Source organism: Dama dama, chromosome 22 (assembly GCF_033118175.1).
Source record: "Dama dama isolate Ldn47 chromosome 22, ASM3311817v1, whole genome shotgun sequence".
Taxonomy (NCBI): Eukaryota; Metazoa; Chordata; class Mammalia; order Artiodactyla; family Cervidae; genus Dama; species Dama dama.
The window spans coordinates 6,735,245-6,760,394 of NC_083702.1; the positions used below are offsets into that span (position 1 = coordinate 6,735,245).

The window sequence follows — 25,150 nt, forward strand, 5'->3', positions numbered from 1 at the left end:
GATGCAGGCAAAACGCTTAGCACCGGTCACCTGGTGATGGAGGGAGGAGGGACAGAGGCAACAGGCAGGCCTGAGTTCAAATGCCGCTACTGCTCTTGCCCAGCTGCTTGACGTGGAAGTCACTTAACCGCTCTGAGCCTCGTTCGGCCCCTCTGTTAAATGGGGGTGGGGAAGGGATCGTAAACCCAAAGACGACGCGGCAGGGAGGCACAGGGAGTGCTCCGTACCTGTGGGCCCGCGGGCTGATGGGGGACCAGCCCCGGGCGCCGCGAGCCGCGAGGACTCGCAGGACCCCCTCGGGGCGGGGCGGGGCGGGGCGGCGCTGACCCCGCCCCGGGACTTGAGGAGCCGCGCTCCGTCTGCAGGTCTCCCGGCCCTGCCCGCCCGCCGCCTGCCGCCCGCCTGCCGCCCGCCCGGCTCGCGGGGCCGCGCTGTCCGCCGCCTGGAATCGCAGGAGCCAGAGGTACGAGTGGCCGGGCTCCGGGGTACAGACCGGGGGGCGCCCCGGGCCGGGGCGAGGAGGCGCGCTCCGAGAGAAGGAAGGGGCATGGGCTGCGGAGGGCTCGGCCGCCTCCCGTCCAGACCACCTGTTCCGGAGGGTCGCTCGCGTGCGCACCGATTTTGCGCTCTGGTTCCCCGACCGCCGCCTCCGCCCCAGAGGCACCCGAAGTTGAGCGCGGCGGCTGGGCTGGGAGCCCAGCCCGAGAAGGGAGGGCGCGCCCCGCCCGGGAGCCCTCCGGGCAGCGCCGCCCGGGCGGGGGTCCCCGCGGCAGTAGCAGAGCGGCCATGGGGGCGAGAAGCCCGGGTCTGAGGGCCGGCTCCCCCGGCCCACGCTGCGCCCTTGGGCGAGCCGCGCGGCTCTGCCTGGGGGAGCGCGTAAGTCCCGGAGGCCTCGCCGCCGGCCGCGATCGCCGCTGGTGGGAGGGGTCGGGGGGAGCAGCCGTCTGCGGGAAGACTGCAGGGGGTGGGAGGCGTCCCCCTGGGTCTTTGAGGATGCTGAATCTTTGGACGGCGAAGGGGGGAAGGGTCTCTCCGGGAGAGACCGCCCGGGTCGGAACTGGGAAGTGGGGAGGGCAGGGTCTAAGCGCTGCGTCTCGGGGATCGGGATCCGCAGACCACCCCCTCTTTCCGGCATGCTTCTCTCCTCCAGATGGGAAACGTCGAGTCCCAGCGGGAGCTGTGGTGCGCTGGCAGAGGCTCTTTCCGGGGATGTCCAGCCTCAGTCCACGCCCCTTGGCGCTAGCCGAGTCCCCTGGCCTCAGTTTCCGCTTCTGACACATGGGAGGTAGAGGTTCCCACCTCCCGGCCAGACGCAGCCGACCCCCCCAGCTGTGAGAGGGTTAGGAGCCACCTCCCCTGACCTCCCGGCCCTCTCCCTGGAGTACACCCTTTTGCTCTCCGCCAAATACGGAGTGATCGGCGGCTCCGTGGTGGCCCTTTGGGGGTCTCTGGAATCGCTTTGTGCCCTCCTCCTTCAAACTCCCCGGGGCACCTGGTGTGCTACCCCTCTGGCGCCCCCTCCACCCCCACCCCAGCTGCCCAAGGAGTCCTCCTTTGTTACCACCTCCCCAAGATGGAGGAATCACCCTGCCCAGAGCGACAAAGCAGGGCCCAGGCTGGCCGCGACTGTCCCCTCCTGCTCACACCCCTGTTCCCACTGCCAGAGAGCCCGGTAGCCAAACCAGGCCCAAATAAAAAATAAAAAAGGAGAGTCAAGATGGAACTTTCTCAGGTGCTCCTTTTCCTTCCAAACCTGTTTCCTGTCCCTGCTTGTCCACTGTGGCCGCTCCATGTTAGAGGACAAACGCCGAAGTGGAAATTCTTTGACATTTTGTTTTGCTTCCCTGTACCCGTTGAAGCCCTATAGCTGCCTGGGCTAGTGGACTTGCTCCTGGTGTGTGCGGGGGTTGGCAGGATCTTTCAATGTGACTTGTACTTAGTCGCTCCGTCGTGTCCGACTCTTTGCGACCCCCATGGACTGTAGCCCGCCAGGCTCCTCTGCTCATGGGGATTCTCCAGACGAGAATACTGGAGTGGGTAGCCTGTCCCTTCTCCAGGGGAACTTCCCGACCCAGGAATTGAACCAGGGTCTCCTGCATTGCAGGCTGATTCTTTAGCAGCTGAGCTGCCCCGGGGAAGGTGATTTACTTGGAACTTAAGGAAGTGGTGACGCACCACATCATCAAGTCGGCCCCCGTCAGCCCCTTCCACAGGGCCATGGAGGGCCGTCCGGCTCTTCAGGGACCCAGGGCAGCGGAGAATGCTGTTCCCGGTGGGTCAGAGTTGGTACCAGGGCAGAGTGAGACAAGGTGGCTGCTCGGGGCGTTTGTAACCAGATGGGAGGAGGGGTGGATGAGAAAAGGGGAGCTTAATCTGTGAAAACAGCTCTTCCCCACCCCGTCCCCCCACCCTCATCCCACCAGCTGCCCCACGTCCTGGTGGGGATGGTCCCACCTTCAATCCGGCCACCCAAGCTGTACTCATTACTGCGCTGTCTGGAATGCACTTTCTCCCGGCCAGGTACCTCCAGTTGACTGATCTGCCCTGCATCCCATTGCCTTCCTCCTCCTCTCCAGATTGGAAGCTCCTGGAGGGAGGAACCTTGCCAGAAGCCTAGAGCCCAGTCTGACATAGTAGATGTTTACTGCCTTTTGCTTGAATGAATGAACTGAAAGTAGGGGATAAAACTCCATATTCACATCACTTGGAGCTATGCTGTGCTTAGTCACTCAGTCATGTCTGACTCTGTGACCCCATGGACCGGACACCCCAAGCGCCTCTGTCCATGGGGATTCTCCAGGCAAGAATACTGGAGTGGGTTGCCATGCTCTCCTCCAGGAGATCTTCCAACCCAGAGATCAAACGACCGTCTGAGCCACCAGTTATCACTTGGAGATAACTGTTGTTAAAATTTGCCAGACTTTTTAAAAAACACATTGATACATATTTGAATGGGCTTCCCTGGTAGCTCAGTGATAAAGAACCTGCCTGACAATGCAGGGGACTCAGCCTCCATCCCTAGGTTGGGAAGATCCCCTGGAGAAGGAAATGGCAACCCACTCCAGTACTTTTGCCTGGGAAATCCCATGGACAGAGGAACCTGGTGGGCTCCAGTCCACAGGGTTGCAAAGAATCAGACATAACTGCGCAACTAAACAACAACAACATATTTGGATATCTTGTTTATACAAATGTTGCAAATTCCTCATCTTTCTCAAATTCTTTTTTTATATTTTTCAATGCTTATTGTGACATCATATTTAGTTAATGAATTTCATTTGACATTTAGGTTTTGTTTGGGTTTTTTTTTTAAATATTTGGCTCTTTTAGATAGTATTACATTGAGTTCATAGATAAATTTATGCATTGCCAGATATTTTCTGCTGGAGAGGGAATTACCTGATAGTCAGTGTAGCATCAGCTGGCTCTCCAGAGGAACAAGTACCGTTGTGTACTTACTTAGGCTGTGAATGTACATTTCCTGTTATTGAAATTACTGGGGTCAAAGAGTATGAACATCTAGTATCTTTGGGTGTTTCTTATTCACTTGTTTGAGTTCATCAGTGAGACACTTGCCCCTTGTCTGGTCTCTTGGTGGCAAAGATCTTCTCCCCGGTTATGACTAGGCTATTACTACTTTTGCTGCTGACGGTGTGTGTATTTGAGCGGCACGTTTTAAATCTTTATTTTACTGTATCTGCTTTTGGATGAGGGAGGCTTGGCTGCATTTATAAGCTGATGGGAAAGAGCCAGGCAAGGGAGTGGCTGAAGTCCCTGAAGAGGGAGGGGCAGGCCGGTAGATGAAGTCCCAGAGGATGCTGGAGGCGGGAGAGGGCTGGAACTGGTCCAGAGGGGGCCTTCTGAGCTGGCGAGGACAGGAGGTGTGAGGGAGGGGCTGGGAGGGCATCTTATGAATCGGCTTTGATCTTCCCAGAGGAGAAAGTAAAAAAAGCATCATCAGCGGGTTCTGGACCTGAGGCCCCCAGCGCCCTGCGCTGTTTGCCAGCCTCATTTCCCTTGAGTCCTCCTGGTTTCCCTGGGAGGTAGGAGGTGTTATCATCCCCATCGACAGACTCCAGAGGGGAGGGAAGTGCCTTGCCCCCTGCACTCACCGCCTGCCCTTGAGAGTCCTCTCCGAGCCTCCACCTCTAGTAGCTAGCGGGAAACAGTACCCATGTTCCTGTGTCTAGCGCTTGGTGAGCGAGCATCCCTTCCTCTCCTGCCTGCCTCTGTTTGTCTTCCCTCTGGACAGACCCCAGTGTGGCCAGGGGCTTCCAGCTCCGCAGAGCTGGCCCCAGGGACTGGGAGGGCCCCTCCCTCTCAGGGCAGTGCCCACACCTTCTGTCACCCAGTGCTGCAGGGGCACACGGCCTTCTGGGTGTCACACTTGTGTGAAGTCTGAGTTGCTGGGTAGATGTGAAAGTAAAACAGAAAAGTAGTCCTTACATCCCATGAACGGCTTGATTTGAAAGTGCAGATACAGATATGGGGCCCAGAGACACCCGCCCCAACGCCTCCCCAAGTGTCTATAGTCATCAGTTGCTTTTTTCCAGCAGCTTCCAAGGCAATCTCCTGATTTGAGGGCGGGCTTCTGGCTGAGACAGGAAAGAATCCACCTTCAGTGCAGGAGACCCGGGTTTGATCTCTGTGTCCGGAAGATCCCCTGGAAAAGGGAAGGGCAACCCACTCCAGTATCCTTGCCTGACGAATTCCATGGACAGAGGATCCTGGTGGGCTACAGTCTATGGGGTCGCAAGGAGTCGGACTTGACTAACACTTTTACTTTTCTTTCCATTGATCAAGCCCCCACCTGATTCCAGAGCTTTTGTTAACCCGATCTTTTTTTAAACCCCCTCAGCCCTCCTGAGCTGTCAGCCCCACCTTACAGATGAGGAACTCAGAGTCAGCTGCCTCCTCTGGACCACAGCAAGCTCTGAGCCCCTGGCCACAGCGCAGGCCCAGTTGAATGGGACTGAGTTACAGACAGAGTTATTTCACCTGGGAGAGGGTGTTTGAATCCCAGCTGGGCCTCGGTTTCCAATTCTTAAACTGTAATTGATAATAAGAGGACCTGCTTCACGCAGCTATTGGGAAGATTAAACAAGTTACTGAAGGAAAAACCACTCCAACCAGTGGCTCTGCATGGTAAGCCCTCAGGAAATATACACCGTTGTTAGTATTAAACCACATAGCTCCATTCCTGACGGGGAGCTTTTAATAAATGCTAACTCGGCCACACCCATCTCTCTTCCGGATGAGAGGATGGAAAGGAGGACAAGCCCTGACCCTGGAGAGAACTTGGACTTTTTAAGTTCTTGAGACCAGCGATGACCTGTATGGAGAACAGATTTGTATTTCCTTTGACCTAAGCAGCTCATTTCTAGAAACAGTCCTACAGAAGTAATTAAGGATGCGTTGAGAGATGTAAGTGCTAACCACAGTGTTGTCTATAAAAGCAAAAAGATGGAAGCTACCTTTTCAGCAGTCAAAGTGAAAAGTGAAAGTCGCTTGGTTGAGTCTGACTCTGTGCAACCTCATGGACTATACAGTCCGTGGAATTCTCCAGGCAGATTACTGGAGTGGGTAGCATTTCTCTTCCCCAGGGGATCTTCCCAACCCAAAGATTGAATCCAGGTCTGTGCATTGCAGGCGGATTCTTGACCGGCTGAGCTACAAGGGTATGCCTCTCCAGCAGTCAAGGAGGGTTACCCTGGAGAGGTAGGGTGTGGAGCTGTGTCTGCTGACATAACAGAGGCACGGCATGTATTTCCAGAGTTTAATTCAGGTAGAATTTACACCGCATTGCATGCGTCCAGTTTGATGAGTTTTAGGAAATGCATCTGGTTATGTAACTACCACCGCCTGGTTTTAGGAGACAGGGGCCCCGCATATTTTTAGGTGAAAAATAAAACAAGGTGTAGAACAGTGTGGGTAAGGATCACTTTCTGTGCTCCTCCTGGACACAGCCTGTGTAAACATGCTCCGTGTGAGTGGAGGCGGCTGAAGGACTGGAAAGCATATGCCAAAATGCTGACGTGTCACATACCCTCACCTCAAACCTTCACGATAAAGAGCAAAGCAAGAACTGTTCCCTGAGGGTGGTGACTGGATGTCCCCTCCCCTGCCCCCCAGGCACGCACGCACGCACACACACACACACACACACATACACACACATCCCGCTAGAAGAACTGGGAGCCCCACCAGCCGTGATCCCACTGTTGGCTAAGTGTCTGTGTATTCGCACTGTGGAAACACAGAGGCAATACTGAAAGGAATGAAGAAAACCATGACAGTCTTTTGATGGATTCTTGGCAAATAGCAGCTCATCTTCCCCACCATGATTGAGAGGTTGCCGGGTCGGGAAGGTGGAGGGACATTTTGGGACGAAGAAAGAGTTTGTTTCAGAAACTTGGTGTTCCCAGAGCCTGGTGCCTTGAGCAACAGAGAAGAGCTGTTTTTTCTTGCAAGTTTTTAACCATCATTTTCAAAGGCATTGAGGATATATCGGGATGGCTGTCCTGTATCCCTCACCACTGTCAGTCATCACGCACTTAACGTGCACCTGCTGTATGCCAGGCCCTCCCTGATTCAATATCAGGCTGAGTGGGCAGCGTCTGGCTTGGTGCCCACTTTCCTGCTATCCCAGTTCACTCCAAGACCACATTCAACCCGGCGGTTCCCCACAGGACTTGCTCAGGGGCTCTGAAGGTCTGCCAGGGGTCTGGGCCATGGGGGAAGCACAGGGTTTGGGGTGAGTGCTGTTTGTACTCCTTTGAAAGGTAGCCACGTGCTCCTCCTGGTGTGAATGTGTACAGAAATGGGGACCCAGCCCATGGGCCACAGTAAGAGTCAATATCTGGGCAGATTCCTAGGTCAGGAGAGATGCAGGAAGGAGAGTCTGAGACTGGGGAACACATACCTGGGTGGTACCCATCCTGCCTCCCACCTTCACTAGCCCAGCAGCCCCTTTGCTCTGCACCTTAGTTTTTCATTCGTAAGAGGGGCCACCGCAGTGGACATGGAGACCCAGGATGCGTGGTGTTCAGTGGAGTGCCTGGTAGGCGGTGTATTCTGGACAGATAGTAAACTTCCTTCGTACCTTTTCTGCTCAGGAGGTTCCAGGGGAGCATGGAGAGATGTTTTTTGGGAAGAGGAAAGAGTAGGTTGCAGAAACCTGGAACTTCCAGAGCCTGGTGGCTTCAGCAATAGGGCAGACATCAGCTTGCTAGTCTGGAGGTCATGCGCCCTGAGCGGGCAAGGCTAGGGGGGCAGAGCCTGCAGGACCTCATCACTGTGGGGTCTGCGGGCTTGTGTGGGACTGCAGCGGGAGGAGGCTGGGGTGGCGCATCCCAGGCATCCCAGGACAGGGACCGAGAGATGGAGAGAGCTGCGCTGCGCTGGGGGGAGCGAAGGAGTGGTAGAGGGGAAATCTGTTTAGCGGAGCTCTCCCCCTACTTCCCTGTCTCCACTTCCCTCTCCCCAGATCATCACAATAGCCCTGTAACACATTCCTGTTGCTCCACATCCCCTGTGATTTAGACTCAAAAAGCAGCCAGGTCGTAAAGATTTCTTTAAGACATAAGTCACACTAGGGAATTCCCTGGCAGTCCCAGTGGTTAGGATTTGGGGCTCTCACTGCCAAGGTGGGGAACTAGGATTCCACAAGCCATACAGGGTGACCACCCCAAAAAAAAAGTCACGCTATAACCCTTTCCTCCTCAAAAGTGCCCAATGGCAGCCCCTGCCAATCAGCTGTCAAGTCCTCCCAGTGGCCCGCAAGCCCCCTGCCCACCCCAGCCCAGTCTCCCGTTTATCTCTCTGGCCTCTCCTGGTACTTTGGTTACTCCACGGTCAGCTCCTCAGGCACACATGCCCCAGGGCCTTTGCACTCACTGACTTTCTTCCCTGGGCACCCTTTCCCCGGAAATCCATCCAGCTGCTGCCTCACTTCCTTCTGGTGTCTGCACACGTGTCAGCTTTTCAAGAGAAGCCATCCGTAACCATTCCGCAACCCTGCCCCTGGTCCTCCCAGTCCAGGGACGCTAAGAGCAGATGTCTGGGTGTCCAGGTCCATGGTGAGTTATCACTCCCCGTGCTGAGCAGAAGGTGACTTCACCCTGATCCTGAGAGCGGAGCCCAGGCTCTACTGCAGAGTGACCTTGGGGGGCCGGGATGGCCTCAGGGAAGAAAAAAGCCTCTGAGACTTTCAGATGCAGACATACATGACAGTAGATCCTGGCACCATCCCCCCCTCGACCTCTCCCCCCCACCAGGTACTAGCTATGTAGTGTTGGGAAGGTCCCCTTTCTCTCCTGGGACAGGTGCATACTCAGGTACTTGAATATAAGGGACCATATTTTGTGCCCTTAGCTGGTGAGGCGGGACACATCAGTTACACATTCTGACAGTTGTCCTCTGCACGGGCTCAGGGTTTACCAGGTTGCAGATGCCACTCCCTTAGATTAGTTGCTCATTTGGTCCTGGCTTTCTGGACAGTTTAGGGATCATTCATTCATTCTTTCAGAAAATATGTATTAAGCACCTATGATGGGCGAGGGTCTGTGCTGTCCATGCGAGACCAGGCGATGAGTCAGAGTGACCTTGTTTCTGGCCCCCTGGGAGCAGACATTGTTTTCCAAGATATCGGTGTCACTGTGTGTTTCACCAGTCCCTTCAAGGAAGACCTTGGGTTGTTTCTAATCATTTGCGGTTGCAAACAAACCTGTGACCGGTACAGATGTCACTTATCTGTAGGATAAATTCACAGAGTGGGACGCGAGGTGAAAGGGCATGTGAATGTGTAATTCTGATAGATGTTGGTCACGCGCCCTCCACCCTGACCAGCACTGTATAGGTGCCCGTGTCCTTAGAGCCTTGCCTGAAGGATGTGTTGTTCAAAGTTTTAGATTCTTGCACATCTGATGGGTGAGAGATGCTATCTGACTGTTTTGACTTGCATTTTTCTTACTTACAAAAAGCTCCCTCATCTTGGCTTACCTGTTTAAGCATCAGTGTGTGTGTGTGTGTGTGTGTGTGTGTGTGAGATGTGACCTTGGCTCGTTTTCCTTTGGATTGTTCATTTTTTCTCCTTGATTTGTGGGATTGCTTTCTAAGTTAGAAAAATGAGACATCTGGTATCTGAGAGGAACAAAAGCCATCCCAAGATGTCACTTGTATTTTTTACTTTCTCTGTATTTGGCGAAAGGTTGCAGGGAAATTTTTCCTTTTCGTGACTTCTGGATTTCATGCATAATTAAGAAAACCTTCCCAATTCTAAGTTTATTAAGGAATTCACCCATGTTTTGTCTGAAACATTTATTATTTTACATTTGGGATTTATCCTGGGCATATTGAGATACCAGCTCATCTGGTTCTTTTTCCCCTTTCCCTGCTTGCCCAACAGTTGTATCAAAAAATCCATTTTTACTCGAGCATTTGGAGATGCTGCCTGTGTTGGATATGCAAATACCATACTCTTTCTGTGATTTGTTTCAATGCCCTGTTTATATGCAAAAACTAGGTTCTTTTAATTATTAGTGCTTCATGTGTCAATCTCTAAAAGACCAGTCCTTCTTCTTGTGTTCCTTTCCCCAGAGTTTTCCTGTAGGTTCTTGCTTATTATTATTTTTTTCATTTATTTTTATTAGTTGGAGGCTAATTACTTTACAATATTGTAGTGGTTTTTGTCATACATTGACATGAATCAGCCATGGATTTACATGTATTCCCCATCCCGATCCCCTCTCCCACCTCCCTCTCTACCCGATCCCTCTGGGTCCTCTCAGTGCACCAGGCCCGAGCACTTGTCTCATGCATCCAACCTGGGCTGGTGATCTGTTTCACGCTAGATAATATACATGTTTCGATGCTGTTCTCTCGAAACATCCCACCCTCGCTTTCTCCCACAGAGTCCAAAAGTCTGTACTGTTCTGTGTCTCTTTTTCTGTTTTGCATATAGGGTTATCATTACCATCTTTCTAAATTCCATATATATGCATTAGTATACTGTAATGGTCTTTATCTTTCTGGCTTACTTCACTCTGTATAATGGGCTCCAGTTTCATCCATCTCATTAGAACTGATTCAAATGAATTCTTTTTAATGGCTGAGTAATATTCCATGGTGTATATGTACCACAGCTTCCTTATCCATTCGTCTGCTGGTGGGCATCTAGGTTGCTTCCATGTCCTGGCAATTATAAACAGTACTGCGATGAACATTGAGGTGCACGTGTCTCTTTCAGATCTGGTTTCCTCGGTGTGTATGCCCAGCAGCGGGATTGCTGGGTCATATGGCAGTTCTATTTCCAGTTTTTTAAGGAATCTCCACACTGTTCTCCATAGTGGCTGTACTAGTTTGCATTCCCACCAACAGTGTAAGAGGGTTCCTTTTTCTCCACACCCTCTCCAGCATTTATTGCTTGTAGACTTTCTTTTTTAAATTCTATTTTATTTTATTTCTGTATTTGGCTGTGCTGAGTCCTCGTTTCTCTAGTTGCAGCGAGTGGGGGTTACTCTCTAGTTGTGGGGCTCAGACTTATTGCAGTGGCTTCTCTCGTTGCAGAGCACAGGCTCTATCTAGGTGCATGGGCTTCAGGAGTGGTGGCTCATGGGCTTAGTTGCCCTGTGGTGTGTGGAATCTTCCCTGACCGGGGATTGAACCCATGTCCCCTACATGAGCAAGCAGATCCTTTACCACTGTACCACCAGGGAAGTCCCTTGCTTATTTTTCTAGATAAACTTTAGAATCCATTTGTTGAACTGCAGAACCGAGTGCAGTTTATACATTGGCTAAGAGAAAATGGACATCTTTAAAAAGCTGAATCTTCTATCCAAAAACATAGTGCAAGTTTCCACTTGTTCAAGTGTACTTACTTTTTATTGTTGGCAGCTTTAAATTGTTGTTCACATGAATGTTGAACGTCTTTTGTTAAGTTTAACCCTAAGTATTGTGGTGGTGGTTGTAAGTAGGAGTCTTTTCATTATATCTTCTGCTTCTAGCTGCTTTTTTATATTTGTGTGTCTGTCTGTTTCCTATCACCTTATGGTATTTTTTAATTATTAGGAGTTTTTCAACAGTTTCTCATGACTTTTCTAGGTATATAGTAGTATCGTAAAAAAATAGCAGTAATTTTAGCTTTTTCTATTTGGGGGTTGGGTTGGTTTCCCCCCCGCCCCCCGCCCCTGTTTGTATCATAGCTTTGCTGGTAGCTCAGACAATAAAGAATCTGCCTGCAGTGTTGGAGACCCAGGTTCAATCCCTGGGTCAGGAAGATCTCCTAGAGAAGGGAATGGCAACCCACTCTAGTATTCTTGCCTGGAGTATTCCATGGACAGAGGAGCCTGGCAGGCTACAGTCCATGGGGTGGCAAAGAGTCAGACATGACTGAGCAATTTTCACTTTCATTCGGTTTTTATAGCTCTAATTTCTTTCTCTTGTCGAGTTGCCTTGATGAATACCTCCAGTGCCCATGAGGGTGCTGGACACTTTGTCCTTTTCCTATCTTCAGCAAGAGTTCCCTCATGTATGAAGCTGAGTGTTCATACTCCTGTATGAAGCTGGCTCTTGACTTTGATGTTGATATACATAATTTTGTTAAGGAAGTTTCCATTGATTACTAATTTATCCAGAAAGAGTGTTGGAAATCTTGTCAAATTACTTTAGCCTTTCTGGGGATAATAGTATGGTTTTTTCTCCTTAGTTCTATGAATATGGTTAATTATATTAAAGACATCCTAATATTGAACCATCCTTGCATTCCAAGAATAAACCCACTTGGTTTTGTTTTGATTTGTTGTGACATGTGGGATCTAGTTCCCTGACCAGGGATTGACCCAGGGCCCCCTGCGTTGGGAGTGTGGAGTCTTAGCCACTGGACCACCAGGGAAGTGCCAACCCACATGGTTTTGATTTTTCATTCTTTGATGTGCCGTTGAATTCTATTTGCTTTTTTTATTTAGGATTTTTACAGTAGTATTCGTAAGTGATAGTGGTCAGTAGAGTGTCTTGTGCAGTCTTTGTCAGGTTTTGATGTCCATATTATACTAATTTAAATTCTTTATACTTAACTTAGACTTCTCTGGTGGCTCAGTTAGTAAAGAATCCATCCACCTGCAATGCAGGAGACCGGGATTTGATCCCTGGGTCAGGAAGGTACCCTGGAGAAGGAAATGACAATCGACTCCAGTATTCTTGCCTGGAAAATCACGTGGATGGAGGAGCCTGGTGGGCTACAGTCCATGTGATTGCAAGAGTCCGATATGACTTAGTGACTAAACCACCATACTTAATTTTTTTTAAAGTGTTCCTTCTTATATTTTGCTATTTAACACCTTTAAAAGCATTGAGATCTTTTATATAAATTCATAAAATTCCTCTCTAAAAATATCTTGTCCTGTTGCTTTTGCTTCTTAATGATCTTGTATAATTCTATTTCTTATGTAAAAGTTTGCCTGTCTAGACTGACTGTTCTGGGAGCAGTCTTGATTTATTACATTTGTCTAGAAATTATTTTTTTCAGGTTTCAAATGTTATTTGCAAAGTACTATCTTATGATTAAAAAAAAAGTTTTCCTCTGCTTCTTTGTTTCCTTTCCCGTTTGGCATGACTTAGTTTGCACTGGATGCTCACCCCTCATCTCCTCACTCTCTTGTTTTCTTAATTAGGTTAATGGTGATTTATATATTTCATTGAATTTTTTCCAAGGAGCCAGTTTTTTGGCCTTATGTCTTAGTTCTGCTGCTTATCTGCTTCCTGACTTTTTTCTACTGTAATTTTTCTTTCCTTAGTCTTCTTGTTTATTTTCTAACATTTTAAGAAAATGTTTAGGTTCTTTTTCTACCATTTTTTGCCTGCTGCTTGCTTTCTTCTTATCGGTCCTATTTTACTTGTCACATGTATTGGAGGCTATAAATATTCTTCTGATAAATCTGCAACTGTGTCTTATAGATTCAGGTTATTGGTATTTTGAGATGGCTGTTTTCTAGAAATGCCACAAATCCCGTTTGTACTTCCCTTTTGACTTAGGAATTGTCCAAGAGAGAGGTTTTGTTTTTAAAAAAATTTCCTAACTTTTACGTTAATTTCTCCTCATACTGCTTTGTATTTATAAAATGTATTTTTTATGTTTATGGGTTTTGTTGAGGTTTTCAATTTTCATAAATGTTCCATCTGCTCTTGAAAAGAAAGTGAATTATCTATTATTAAGATCAAGAATTTGATATAGAATGGTACTTTTTGATATATTTGGTAGATCTTCTGAATTACTTTGTGTTTGATCTACTTGCTTCTTGGGCTCAGAAAGGTGAATTAAAGTCTGTTATTAGTGTGTTGCTATCTGTTTATCCTGACATCCCTGTAATTTCTTCTTCCTGAAAATTGCTGCAGTGTTTTTGATGCCTTGTGAATTATACCACTTAGCATTATAAGTGGCTTTTCTTTGGCTCATTTAGTGATGCCTGGCTTCAATTCCCATTGTCAGATACTAAGATTATGGCTTCAGCTTTGTTTTTGCTTGTATGTGTCTTTAAACCTTTGCTCATTCTTTTACTTTTAACCTTCTAGATCACTTTTTTGATGTATGTCTCTCAAATACAAGATAGAATTGGAATTTGCTTGTGATCTAAACTAAAAAAAACTTTTCCTTTGTATAGATAAGTTAAATCTGTTTATATTTATTGATATGGCTGATGTCTATGATCTTTCCAGTCATGCTGTGTGCATACTTGTGCATGCCTTTGTGCTTGTAGGGGAGCTACATTCTTTTTTATATATAATATATACACATGTGTATTTACTTGTTTGGTTGTACCGGGCCTTAGTTGCAAACATGAGAGATCCATAGTTGCAGCAGGTGGGATCTTTTGTTGTGACATGTGGGATCTAGTTCCCTAACCAGGGACTGAACCCAGTCCCCCTGCCTTGGGAGCACGGAGTCTTAGCCACTGGACCACTGGGGAAGCCCCTGGGAGGGCTATATTCTGATGAAAACAAACAAACAACCCAAAACAAAAAATAACAATCTTTCTGATGTTTGGGAAAGCTTGTATTTTTGTTCTAGTGGCTACATTTTGGTTTTTTTTATCCTTCATATAATACTCTTTTTTTTTTATTATTTTTTTTTCATATAATACTCTTAGTTCCTTCTTTCTTTAGATAGTGTCTATTGTTTCTCTTCTATGAACAACAATACATTTAACTTGTTTCTTCTCCATCCTCCCCTTTCTCTAGTCACTACTCATTTCAACTGATTCTGTACTGAGCAAGGTGTATATTGTTTCCATCCAGTGCTTCTGGAAGCTCTCAGTCAGGCGGTGTTCCTGACAGTTGCCACTTCCTGCTCATGCAGTGACATGATAACCTGAAGAGATGTCCACAGCTCAGAAAAATCCTCCCGAGGCAAGAGCGAAGCACCCTTTGAAGAGTACTGCACCATCCACAGTTGATGGAAAGTGTGAGCCAAATATTAATATGTGGTTGTCCCTTAGTATCCACACAGGGAATCCCCCACAGCTACCAAAATCCTCCCACACTCAAGTTCATGATGTAAACTGGGCTTGATGTTACCACGTAGGAAAACACAGACATCAGTGACACTGAGGTGAGCTCATTCAGAAGAATTAGGTTTTACGTGTGGTGAAATTTCAGGAACACCTTACTAAAACTTTATTTATTTCACTTATATTCTTTCCTATAAGTACACAGATGTGATAGGTGATTTAAAAATCTAACTTAAAAAAAACTCTTGCAAAAGAAAAATCCTACATAATAAGAAAGCAGAGTAGCTTTGCTTAATTGGCAGCGTTTTTATTCTTTTAGTGGTATATAACATAATGATGCATTTTAGTAAATGCACTAACATTGGGGAGTATTATCCTTCTTCGTATCACCTTTGCACTTTAAACACGCTCACACTTTTACCGCTTTAGTTTTTACCCCTGACAATTAGAGATGAGGCAACCAGTGAGTTTGTTCTACTTTCCACCTTTTTGCCCACCCTACCAAATTTTTGTTTACATTTTCACATTGTCTGACTAGATACCATTGTCATTCCACCCTGTCATCCTTATTCCTACCTTTTTGATGTGTGGAGAGGAACTGAAGTTAAATATACTCAGTCCTGTTACTAAAGCTAGTCCAGTCACCATTTGGTTTGCTGTGTTTATTCCTTATAATACATTAGTGCCCAAGTCCTTATATTTTGAAACTTGGTGTATAACCTTTATATTTAAAGAACAACTTGGCTATACACTCAACCCTCCAAATCTCTGGGTTCCACATCCACAGATTCAACAAACTGTGGGTCTAAAATATTAAAAGGAAAAAAATTCCAGAACATTCCAAAAAGGAAAACCTGAATGTGCTGCACGCTTGCAGCTATTAATGTAGCGTTTACATTGCTGAGCGGCGAACACTTTCACTTTTCACTTATATTGGGTATTGTAAATATCTAGAGATGATTTAGAGAATTTGGGAAATGTGTCTCGCTTATATGCAAATACTACACCATTTTATGTCACGGACTTGAGTATCTGGATTTTGGTGGCTGTGGGAGTCCTGGAACCACTTCCCTGCATGGATACCAAGGGATGGCGTATATTAATACTTGGCTCACACTTTCTTTCCTTGAGGATCCTGTAGGTGTTGCTCTGCTATCTGTCATTTAATGTCTGCTGAGAAATCTGATACAAGCTGACTCTGTTTCCTTCAAAGATCTTTCTGTGTGCGTGCTCAGTCACTCAATCATGTCTGACTCTTTGTGACCCTATGGACTGTAGCCCGCTAGGCTCCTCTGTCCCTGGGATTCTCCAGGCAAGAATACTGGAGTGGGTAGCCATTCCCTCCTCCAGGGGATCTTCCCAACCCAGGGATCGAACCTGGGTCTCCTGTATTGCAGGCAGATTCTTTACCATCTGAGCCACCAGTAGCTGCCCAAAGATTTATTTTTGTGTCTATAAAGTTCATTCATTTTACTAGAAAATGTCTTGGGACTTACCGTTCTGGGTCACTGATCTCCAGTACTACATGGGGTACCTTTTTGATTCATGAAATGAAATCTTCCCTTATTTCAGAAAAGTTTTTCTGAATTATAATTTTAAATATTTATTCTGGTCCACTGTTTTCATCTTTAGAAACCCTAGTTATGCATTTGTTGGATCTCCTTTACATCTTCTCTCCATCTTCTTGAATTCTTTCATCTCTTTATTTCTATTTGGTTTTGTTCCCTTTTCTCATTTTAATCTCTGTACCTCTTACTGTACTTCATATGAAGTCTACTCTCTTTGTGTTTCTTGTAGTTTGGTCTTCATTTCTGAAATGTTTTTGTCTTTTTCTTCTAGTTCTTTCCTGAGGTCTATCAGTTCTCACCTGTTGTCCTCATATCTTTTTCAAGAACTTCTCCAGTCGTTGTATTTCTGCTTTCTGGTCTTCCTTCAAGTGGGAATTACTTTTTTCTCAGCATTTTTTTTATTTTAATTGTTTTCAATTCATGATGCCATTTTGGATTAGAATTTCTGTTTGTTTTGTGGCGATATTTTTATAGTGACTCATCTTTTTACATAAGAGAACACCAGTGTTCCTTTCCCTCTTCATTCATGTAGCATCTTTGGATGGATGTTGTGTTTATGCCTTTAACAAATTTTTTTTTCCCTCTATTTGAATTAGCAGAATTTTCCTGGACCAGCAACTAACAGGAGGTTTTGATGGAAATTGGGAGAGAGGCCAGCATCTTTCGCTAGATTTCTCTACTGAAAGACTCCCTCTGTTTTTACAGGAATAGATTGTTCCTTTAATATACGGTCTTCCTCTGCAACTTCTCTTCTGTTGCCTCTCAGAACCCAACCTGATTGAAGAGGCCACCATCTCCAACCTTGAATCCTCCTGGTTCATTAAGCTGTTGACTCCTGTCTTATTCGTCTTCATTTTTTTAATTTATTTATTTTTTGGCCGCACCGCATGGTATGTGGGATCTTAGTTCTCCCCAACAGAGATCATACCCATGCCTCCTGCATTGGAAGCAGAGTCTTAACTACTGGACCAACAAGGCATCCCTCGTCTTCCTTTTAGAAGTGGTGATTGCTGTGATCTTGCACTAGTGGGTACCCCTGGTACCACACTCTTCCCCGCCCCCACTGCCTTATCTGCTGGTCTCAGGTGCCTTGTGCAACACTTAACATGTGACTTGGAGTTTATGAGTTTTTCCTGCTCCTGGTTTCTCTCCCTAATGCTGTAGCTTGTGGTTTATTTTTTTCCTTTCCCTCATTGCTCAGTCTGACATCAGTAGAAGAGGGAAGACTCAGAACTAAGAATATGCCTTATTCCTCTTGGAAACAGAGGTTTCCTCCTCCTATTTTTCTGTCTGTCATAACCCCCCGAAAGCAAGCCGCTGCCTGCTAGATTCCTGGCTTCAGGAATTTCTGTCCTCGGAACAACTTACAGGCTTTGGAGGGGGAACATTTTGTAACCTCAGCTCTGGAAACAGCCACTTATACAAGGATCATTGCCTTCTAGTATCCGTCAGTCTTACTTCTTGAGTAGAAATCATTTATGCCCTGAAAGAGTGGGGGTGGGGTCCATGGGAGGACCATACAGCAGATCCTCCAAGTGGGGTTTGGAAGCTGGAGATACTGATTTTTCACACTGAGGAGGGTCTGAATTCTAAGACCAAAAGCCCACCCCCCTCAATTTTATGAATGTGAAGGGCATGGGGGCAGGCACAGGCCCAAGGTCACAGAGCCAATCAGTGGCAGAACAGAAGCTGTCAGCAGGGACCTGCGTTTGAATTCTGTACTCCATTTCCTGGCTGGGTGACCTGCCCCGGGATCCCTCGGTGTAGAGCCTCCATATCTGCTCAGCCATTAACTTATCAAGGAGGTAGATCAGCACGGGCCCTGCGTTCCCACAGTTAGAACTTTGGGTTAGTCCGGCTCTGGCTTCCCCGCGGTGCAGAAGGAAATCTGAGGCCCAACAAAGGAAAGGGAGTTGCCTAAAGTCACAGAGCAAATCTAGCGGGGCTGGGCAGACCGGCAGGCACCCTCCAGCCCCACTGCCACTAGCACGGCCCCTTGGACAAGTCACTTACGTTTCCTGTAGGTTAAACAGGGGAGCGGGTGCTGGGGTGAGCCGGAGTAATCCTGCAGCCCTCACTGGGGATCAGGCTGAAATGAGAAACACACTGACCCCAGCCGGGGCCGGTCAGGGCCTCCTGAGCCCCATGAGATGCATCCTCCTCAAGCAGAAGGATGCAGTTGACTCTCTGATCTCTTCTTTTTTTAATTAACCATTTTATTTTATTTACTTGTGTTTTGGCCGTGCCTTTTTGTCATGTGGGATCTTGTTCCCCGACCAGAGATGGAACCCCAGCACCCTGTGATGGAAGGGCAGTCTTGAGCCCTGGACCACAAGGGAAGTCCTCCCCTATCTCTTCTGTCGCCCATGGCACCCCCCTCCCCTGCCAGGTCTCCAGCCCTAAACCTCCCGGTACTTAATGAACCCCTGTGTCTTTGACTTGATATGAGGCACAGGTGCCAACTGGGGCCTTTGTGTCCCTCGCCTGGGGAAGAGCTTCCTTGGGGCGAGGGGAGGCAGCTGCCTATCTGGGTCCTTTGAATGTGGTCAACCTGGCCTTTGGTCCCTGTCTGCCTCTCTGACCTCCCCTTGCACCCCTGCCCCTATGCAGTATCATGGGGTCAAGGACCAAAAGGGCACCCCAGGGTTGTTTGAGAGGGAAAGAGATGGAGAGAGAGACAGACCAGGTGGGGCAGCAGGGGGGAGGAATGTGTAGGAGGGACCGAAAGAGGGGCCAGGGACAGAAAGGCAGAGAGAGGAAGAGGCGAGTGGGGTTGAGGCATCGATGGATTGCTGATTGGTTGATTGGAGAAATCTTTGGAAGGTGCCATCCTTTGGCTCCGAGGCTCTTCTCTCCTCTCCGGTCAGGGTCCGCCCTCCATGTCAGAGAACAAGGTTCCGCCAGCTGCTACCTCTGCCGTCCTGGGAGTCTCCAGGAAGGAGAAGGACCCTCTGGCAGTGCCTCCCCCATCCTTCCTATGGATATCTGCCCACAGGCATTGGTTTCCAAACCCTACACTGCCCCCAACTGAGAGCAGAGCCAGCAAGGGCCACATGCAGGTAGAGAGGCAGGTAGAGATGCATGTGGTACCCAGGGCAGCCTCTGCACTCCCCTCCCACAGGTGAGGAAACTGACACCCCCGGTCTTAGGTGACCTGTCGGGGACTTCCCTGGTGGTCCAGTGGCTAAGACTCCACACTCCCGATGCAGGGGGCCCAGGTTTGATCCCTGGTCACAGAACTAGATCTCACAGGCCACAGTGAAGATCAAAGACCCCATGTGCTGTAACAGACCCAGCACAGCCAAATGAATAAATGAATAAAATAAATTAATAAAAAGAAGGGAGGACTTCCCTGGCAGTCCAGTGGTTAAGACTCCACACTTCCACTGCAGGTGGCTTGGGTCCAATCCTTGGTCAGGGAACTAAGATCCCACAGGCCATGTGGCAAGGCCAAAAAAAAATTATAAAAATTTTTAAAAATCTTTTTTTTTTTTTTTAATTAAGTGACTATCACAGAAGTTGAGGACAGGTAGTCGCTTGCATCTGCTGAGTCCAGAGCTGGGTCCTGGCTCCCAGGGCCCATGGGAGGGAAACAGTGGAGAAACTACAACCCTGACATCTAGTTGCATGTGGGCTGGCGTGAGAGTTGAGTTCTAGTCCCGCCTCGACTGTGATTCTCTGCGTGGGAATGGGCATCACTAAGCCTCCATTTCTCCCCCTCTCGTGTGAGGGGCTGGGCAAGTCGTCTCTAGCTTGGGTTGGTCGGTGGCTCCTAAACCCAGTAAGTGCCAGAGCCCTGTCCCGCGTTTACCGGGTCTTGTCCTCGTGCTCCCCAGTGAGCAGGCCACCAGCATCCCTGGCACCTCCTGGGCTCTGGGAGCAGAGACTGTGGCTGGGGAGCGCTGCACAGCCAGTACCCAGACCTGAATCCTGTGCCCACCCCCAGAGTTGGGAGTGGAGTCTGTGGGGCAGGGGCGGGTCCCCAAAGGAAATGGGGATGCGGTTATCAGAAGTGGGAATGCATGCTGGACAACCCAGACCAGCAGACGGCCACCCCGTCTCCCCTGGGGACCCCAGTTACACATGACTTATAACCCTTTTCTCTGCCATGGGCTGGACCCAGGAGCCCAGCGAGGGTCAGAGGTGGAGCCTCCCTACTGGGGGGGCAGAGCTGGGTGTAGGCCACGGTGGGGGGTGATGAGCGCCAGGTCCAGGAGCCTTTTCTAGATATGTGAGCTTGATGCCCTTGATGCCATGCTCCTGAGGTGGGATCCACGGAGCCTGTGCTGAGGGCCAGCTCAGAAGGGGACTGGTTGGACCTCTAGCCCTCTGTCTCCGCCAGCCCTGCACTTCTTACCCTTCCTTCCTCCCTGAGCTGGACCACGGCAGGTCTTGATGATGGAGAGCCACAGAAGGACAGAGCCGGGACATGACCGCAGTTAGGTGCTAACGGGGACTATCTCCCCAAGGCAGGGCTGGAGGTGGTGGCCGGGAGAGAGGAGGAGGTGGCAGGAATGCGCCAGGCTGCACTGACAAAGGCCAGGACTTGGGCTGTGAGGCTCTCCTCTCCGGGGACTGCAGAGTGCTTTGGGCCTGAGGTCACACGGCTACTGGGCCGCGGCCAGCTTCGCGTCATAAACGGTTTCCATTCCCGGGTCTTGGGCTCCGGCACCAAATACGGTGCTGCTGCTCGCGTCTGGCTCCCTCAGCCACGGCCAGCACATCCTGCCTCCTCGACAGGCACCTATCCCCATCCTGAAAAAACACCCCATAGGAGAGCCAGGACCCTCCGGGCCCCCACACAGCCCCGGCCTCACTCCATCCGCCGCCGGTCTGTGTGTGCTCAGCAGTGTGGTTCACAGAGGATTAAAAATACTCAGGACCGAAATAGCCTCTCTCCCTGTAGGGGAAAACCAGGGCCCGGGGAACACACGGTCATGGGTTGACATCAACGGCTCTGCCACTCACAACCCGGCTGGGGGATTCCAGGCAGCTCTCTTTGACACCCCCCAGTTTCCTCCCGTCATGTGCTCACTATTCCCTCACTCGTTGATTTGCTAACTCATTCATCTATTGATTCATTCATTCACTGATCATTGATTGGCCCCTTCCTTCACTCACTTGCTCCTTTACGTGTGACACACCCACATGCTGAGTCACTCACTTACTATTTATTACATACCAAGACCCAGGCACTATTCTAGGCACTGAAAAAATAAATAATAAACCTACACCAGACATACGAAAATACCTATCCTCATAGGGGTTACATTCCAAATAAATAACCAAAACAGACAAGTACAGAAACATACAGTATATTAGAATAAGTACTAGGGAGAACAGACCAGAGGAGGAGGCTGTGGAGCGGTGGGGAAGCTGGGATCTTAGAGGGGCCGGGGCGGGGAGGACGTGGGAAGATGAAGGAGCCAGCCCTGTGAACATCTACAGGAAGAGCATTCCGAGCAGAGGGAACAGCAGGTGCGGAGGCCCTGAGATGTCAGCATTGGGGGATGGGTTTGAAGAAGAACCAGGAAGCCAGGTGGTGATGGGGAGAGAAGCGGGTGTGAGGTCAGGGTAGGGGGACGTGCCACCCCTCATGAACTGGGCCTCCCACCTCACTCATCCTCTGAGCAGAGGAGCAGCCTAGCCAGACTTGTGTTTTTAAATCGTCCCCCTGGCTGTTGCCTGGAAAATCCCATGGACGGAGGAGCATGGTAGCTTATAGTCCAAGGGGTCCAAGAGTGGGACACGACTGAGCGAGTTCACTTTCTTTCTTTTCTTTCTTGGCTGTTGAGTGGGTGAATCAGGCGGTGAGTCCGTTTCCTGTTGACTGCTGTCTACCTGATGCTGAGCCAGGCCCTGGGGAGAGAGAGGTGTGCAGGTCTCCTCTGCGCTCACGGCTGACTCCCTTCTCATCAAGTGTCACCTCCTCCAGGAAGCCGCCTGCTCCCTCTCTGCTGGCCCCTTGGCTCCAGTTCTGCCATCACTGAGTTGATTGCCTCTCTCCACATGATCTCCCCTTGAAGCTGAGCACTCCTCCAGAGTGGAGCTGCACCTAACTCTTCTCTTCTCCCCAGCATGTTCCCCTTAGGGGCTGAGTTTCACTCTGTCTCTCGCCATCTTTTGCAGATGGATTTGCGGGCATGGAGAGCGTGAGGAAGGACCCAGTTCCTGCTGACAGAGAAGGCTGGCTGCTGACCCAGGGTGTGTCTCCAGGAGGCCGACCAGGCTGCCCAGTTCCCCACCTCGCCACCATGGGCTGCCCAGGCTGGTCAGTTTCCAGCCCATGCCGTGGCTGTGGTTCCCGACCTCAGCTTTGGGGAGGGACAGGCCCCAGTGGACAAGTCACAGCCTTCTGGGACCCTGCTGTGACCACAAAACCCCTCTGTCCTGGGGAAGGGTTGACCCTGGCTCCCCCAGGCTCCCTGGCTACACCCAGTGCCCCGCCCGCATGCACCCAAGCTTCCTGGCCTCGAAAGTGGAAACTATGCAACTGCACCCTGGCATTATTGAGGGCTGGGTGGATGTAGATTCAGGACAGTAAACGCTGGCCAGCGTTCTGTTAATAGTGAGTACTCTCCAGGTCAACGTGTACAGAGTCCCCAAGCGCCAGCACGTTCACACGGTTGTGCCATCTCTCTGCAGGGCAGGATGGCGCAGTGGTGAAAGCACAGACCTAGAGCCAGGTGGCCTGGCCTCAAACCCCCCGCCCTGCTACTTGCCGACCAGAGGACTCTGCATGAGTTACCGAACTTCTCTGTGCCTTGGTGTCCTCACCATGTAAAAGGAGGATGGTTCCCGCCCCACAGGATGGCTGTATTTAATGAGCTAATATGTTTGAAATGCTGAGAAGGCCCCCTGACATGTGCATGGTGGCCAGTCAGTATTCGCTGAGTGAATGAATATAATCCTTGCTCCAGTATGACCATCCTGCAGCTGGTTCAGACAGACGCAGGTCCCATGTGTCCCAGGATTCACCTGGTCCCACCACAAGCCTCTCCTGTTCCTCCCAGCCTCCTGCAAGGCACCCGGGAATGTTCCTGCTGCCGGCCAGCCACAGCCTGGGCATCAAGAGAGAGTGAGGGTCCGAGGGCAGCGGTGCTAGTCAGGTGACAGAGTGACAGCTTATATAGCACGACCTCCCGTCCCTCTCCCTCCAGGCAAGGGCTAGGGAAGCCAGGGGCCCAGGAGACTCTGTTATGTCCACCCCAAGGGCTTGGGGACCCAGCAAGCATGCCCACGTGCCTGGAGTCCACCCGTCCTGCTTCTGAGTGAGCTTGCATGCCAGCACCCAGCCCCCCAGGCCTCCTGCTGAAAGTCCCTGTGGCTGCGGGCAGCCCTTCCTCAGACCAGCTCCAGGCCCGGCTGGTGGAACCGAATGAGGCTGAGAGATGCCTGCACTGGGGACTCACATCACAGGCCACCAGGCTGGCAGTTCAGAGGGGACAGACCTTGCAGAGAGGCCAGAGCCTGCCCTGGGCCCATGTTGGCGCCGGCCCAGCCCTTGGGGAGCTCACCAGTATGTCGCAGAGTGGAAGGGACCCTGCCCAGATCTCAGCCCATGGCCTGCTGCTCCCACTTTACAGTTGAGGTCAGAGAGGGGGCCCTGAGCACCTGGCCAGCCCGTGGGGTCTGGAACCCGGCGTCAGCCACGGCTGGTGTCTGTAGGCAGTGTTCTTGGGCTGGGGAAGCCAGCAGGCTGCCTGAGTGTGGTGCTCATCTCTTACAGACCAGCTGATTCCTGCTGGAGGCTCCTGACATCTGGGGAGATGACGTCTGCGCCCCCCGACTGCCTGCTGCGGCTGCTCCGGGGCACCCTGAGGCAGCGGGTCTGCACCCTGTTCATCATCGGCTTCAAGTTCACGTTCTTTGTCTCCATCATGGTCTACTGGCACGTCGTGGGAGAGCCCGGGGGCCGAGGACAGCTCTCTAACCTGCCTGTCGACGTCCCCTGCCCCCACGTGGTCCCCCCGACCCCCCTGCCCTCTGGCACCCCGCCTCCAGGCAACATCTTCTTCCTGGAGACCTCCGACCGGACGAACCCCAACTTCCTGTTCATGTGCTCTGTGGAGTCAGCCGCCAGGGCGCACCCCGAGTCCCCGGTGGTGGTCCTGATGAAGGGACTGACTGGCGGAAATGCCTCCCGCCCGCGGCACCTGGGCCTCTCGCTCCTGGGCTGCTTCCCCAACGTCCAGATGCGCCCCCTGGACCTGGGGGAGCTCTTCCGGGACACGCCCCTGGCCGCCTGGTACGTGGCCGTGCAGCGGCGCTGGGAGCCCTATCTGCTGCCCGTGCTCTCGGACGCCTCCAGGATCGCGCTGCTGTGGAAGTTTGGCGGCATCTACCTGGACACGGACTTCATCGTCCTCAAGGACCTGAGGAACCTGACCAACGCGCTGGGCACCCAGTCCCGCTACGTCCTCAACGGCGCCTTCCTGGCCTTCGAGCGGCACCATGAGTTCATGGCGCAGTGCATGCATGACTTCGTGGCCCACTACAACGGCTGGATCTGGGGCCACCAGGGCCCGCAGCTGCTCACGCGGGTCTTCAAGAAGTGGTGCTCCATCCGCAGCCTGAGTGAGAGCCGCACCTGCCGCGGCGTCACCACCCTGCCCCCTGAGGCCTTCTACCCCATCCCCTGGCAGAACTGGAAGAAGTACTTCGAAGACATCACCCCGGAGGAGCTGACCCGGCTGCTCAATGCCACCTTCGCGGTCCATGTGTGGAACAAGAAGAGCCAGGGCACGCGCTTCGAGGCCACGTCCAGGGCCCTGCTGGCCCAGCTCCACGCCCGCTACTGCCCCACGACGCACGAGGCCATGAAGATGTACTTGTGAGGGGGCCTGCCGGCTCACCTCTCTGCACATGGCAGAGAGGGGCTCTGGGTACCTGCCTTCCTGGGGGAGGTGAGATGGGAGGGGTGGAGACGGGGAGGCTGGGTTGCTGCAGCCCCGGGATCTGGGGCAGGTGGTGGGGAGGACGGGGAATTGTTGGCCAGAGAGCTGTTACTGGAGGGCGCGCTGTGGCCCCTGGGGCCTGCTCTGGTGGGCCAGCCCCTGGGCCCACGCACCGTCACAGGGT

The 25,150-nt window shown here is 50.7% G+C and overlaps 1 protein-coding gene across 1 annotated transcript; it reads left to right on the plus strand.

Annotated features, from left to right (window-relative positions):
- The first annotated feature begins 375 nt into the window (after positions 1-375).
- On the plus strand, positions 376-25,040 carry A4GALT (alpha 1,4-galactosyltransferase (P1PK blood group)). Its single transcript, XM_061124383.1, has 4 exons — positions 376-463; positions 22,199-22,340; positions 22,715-23,178; positions 23,799-25,040. Exons 3-4 carry the CDS (start codon positions 22,991-22,993, stop codon positions 24,904-24,906), a joined length of 1,296 nt encoding a protein of 431 aa, XP_060980366.1. The 5' UTR covers positions 376-463; positions 22,199-22,340; positions 22,715-22,990; the 3' UTR covers positions 24,907-25,040.
- Positions 25,041-25,150: the final 110 nt, after the last annotated feature.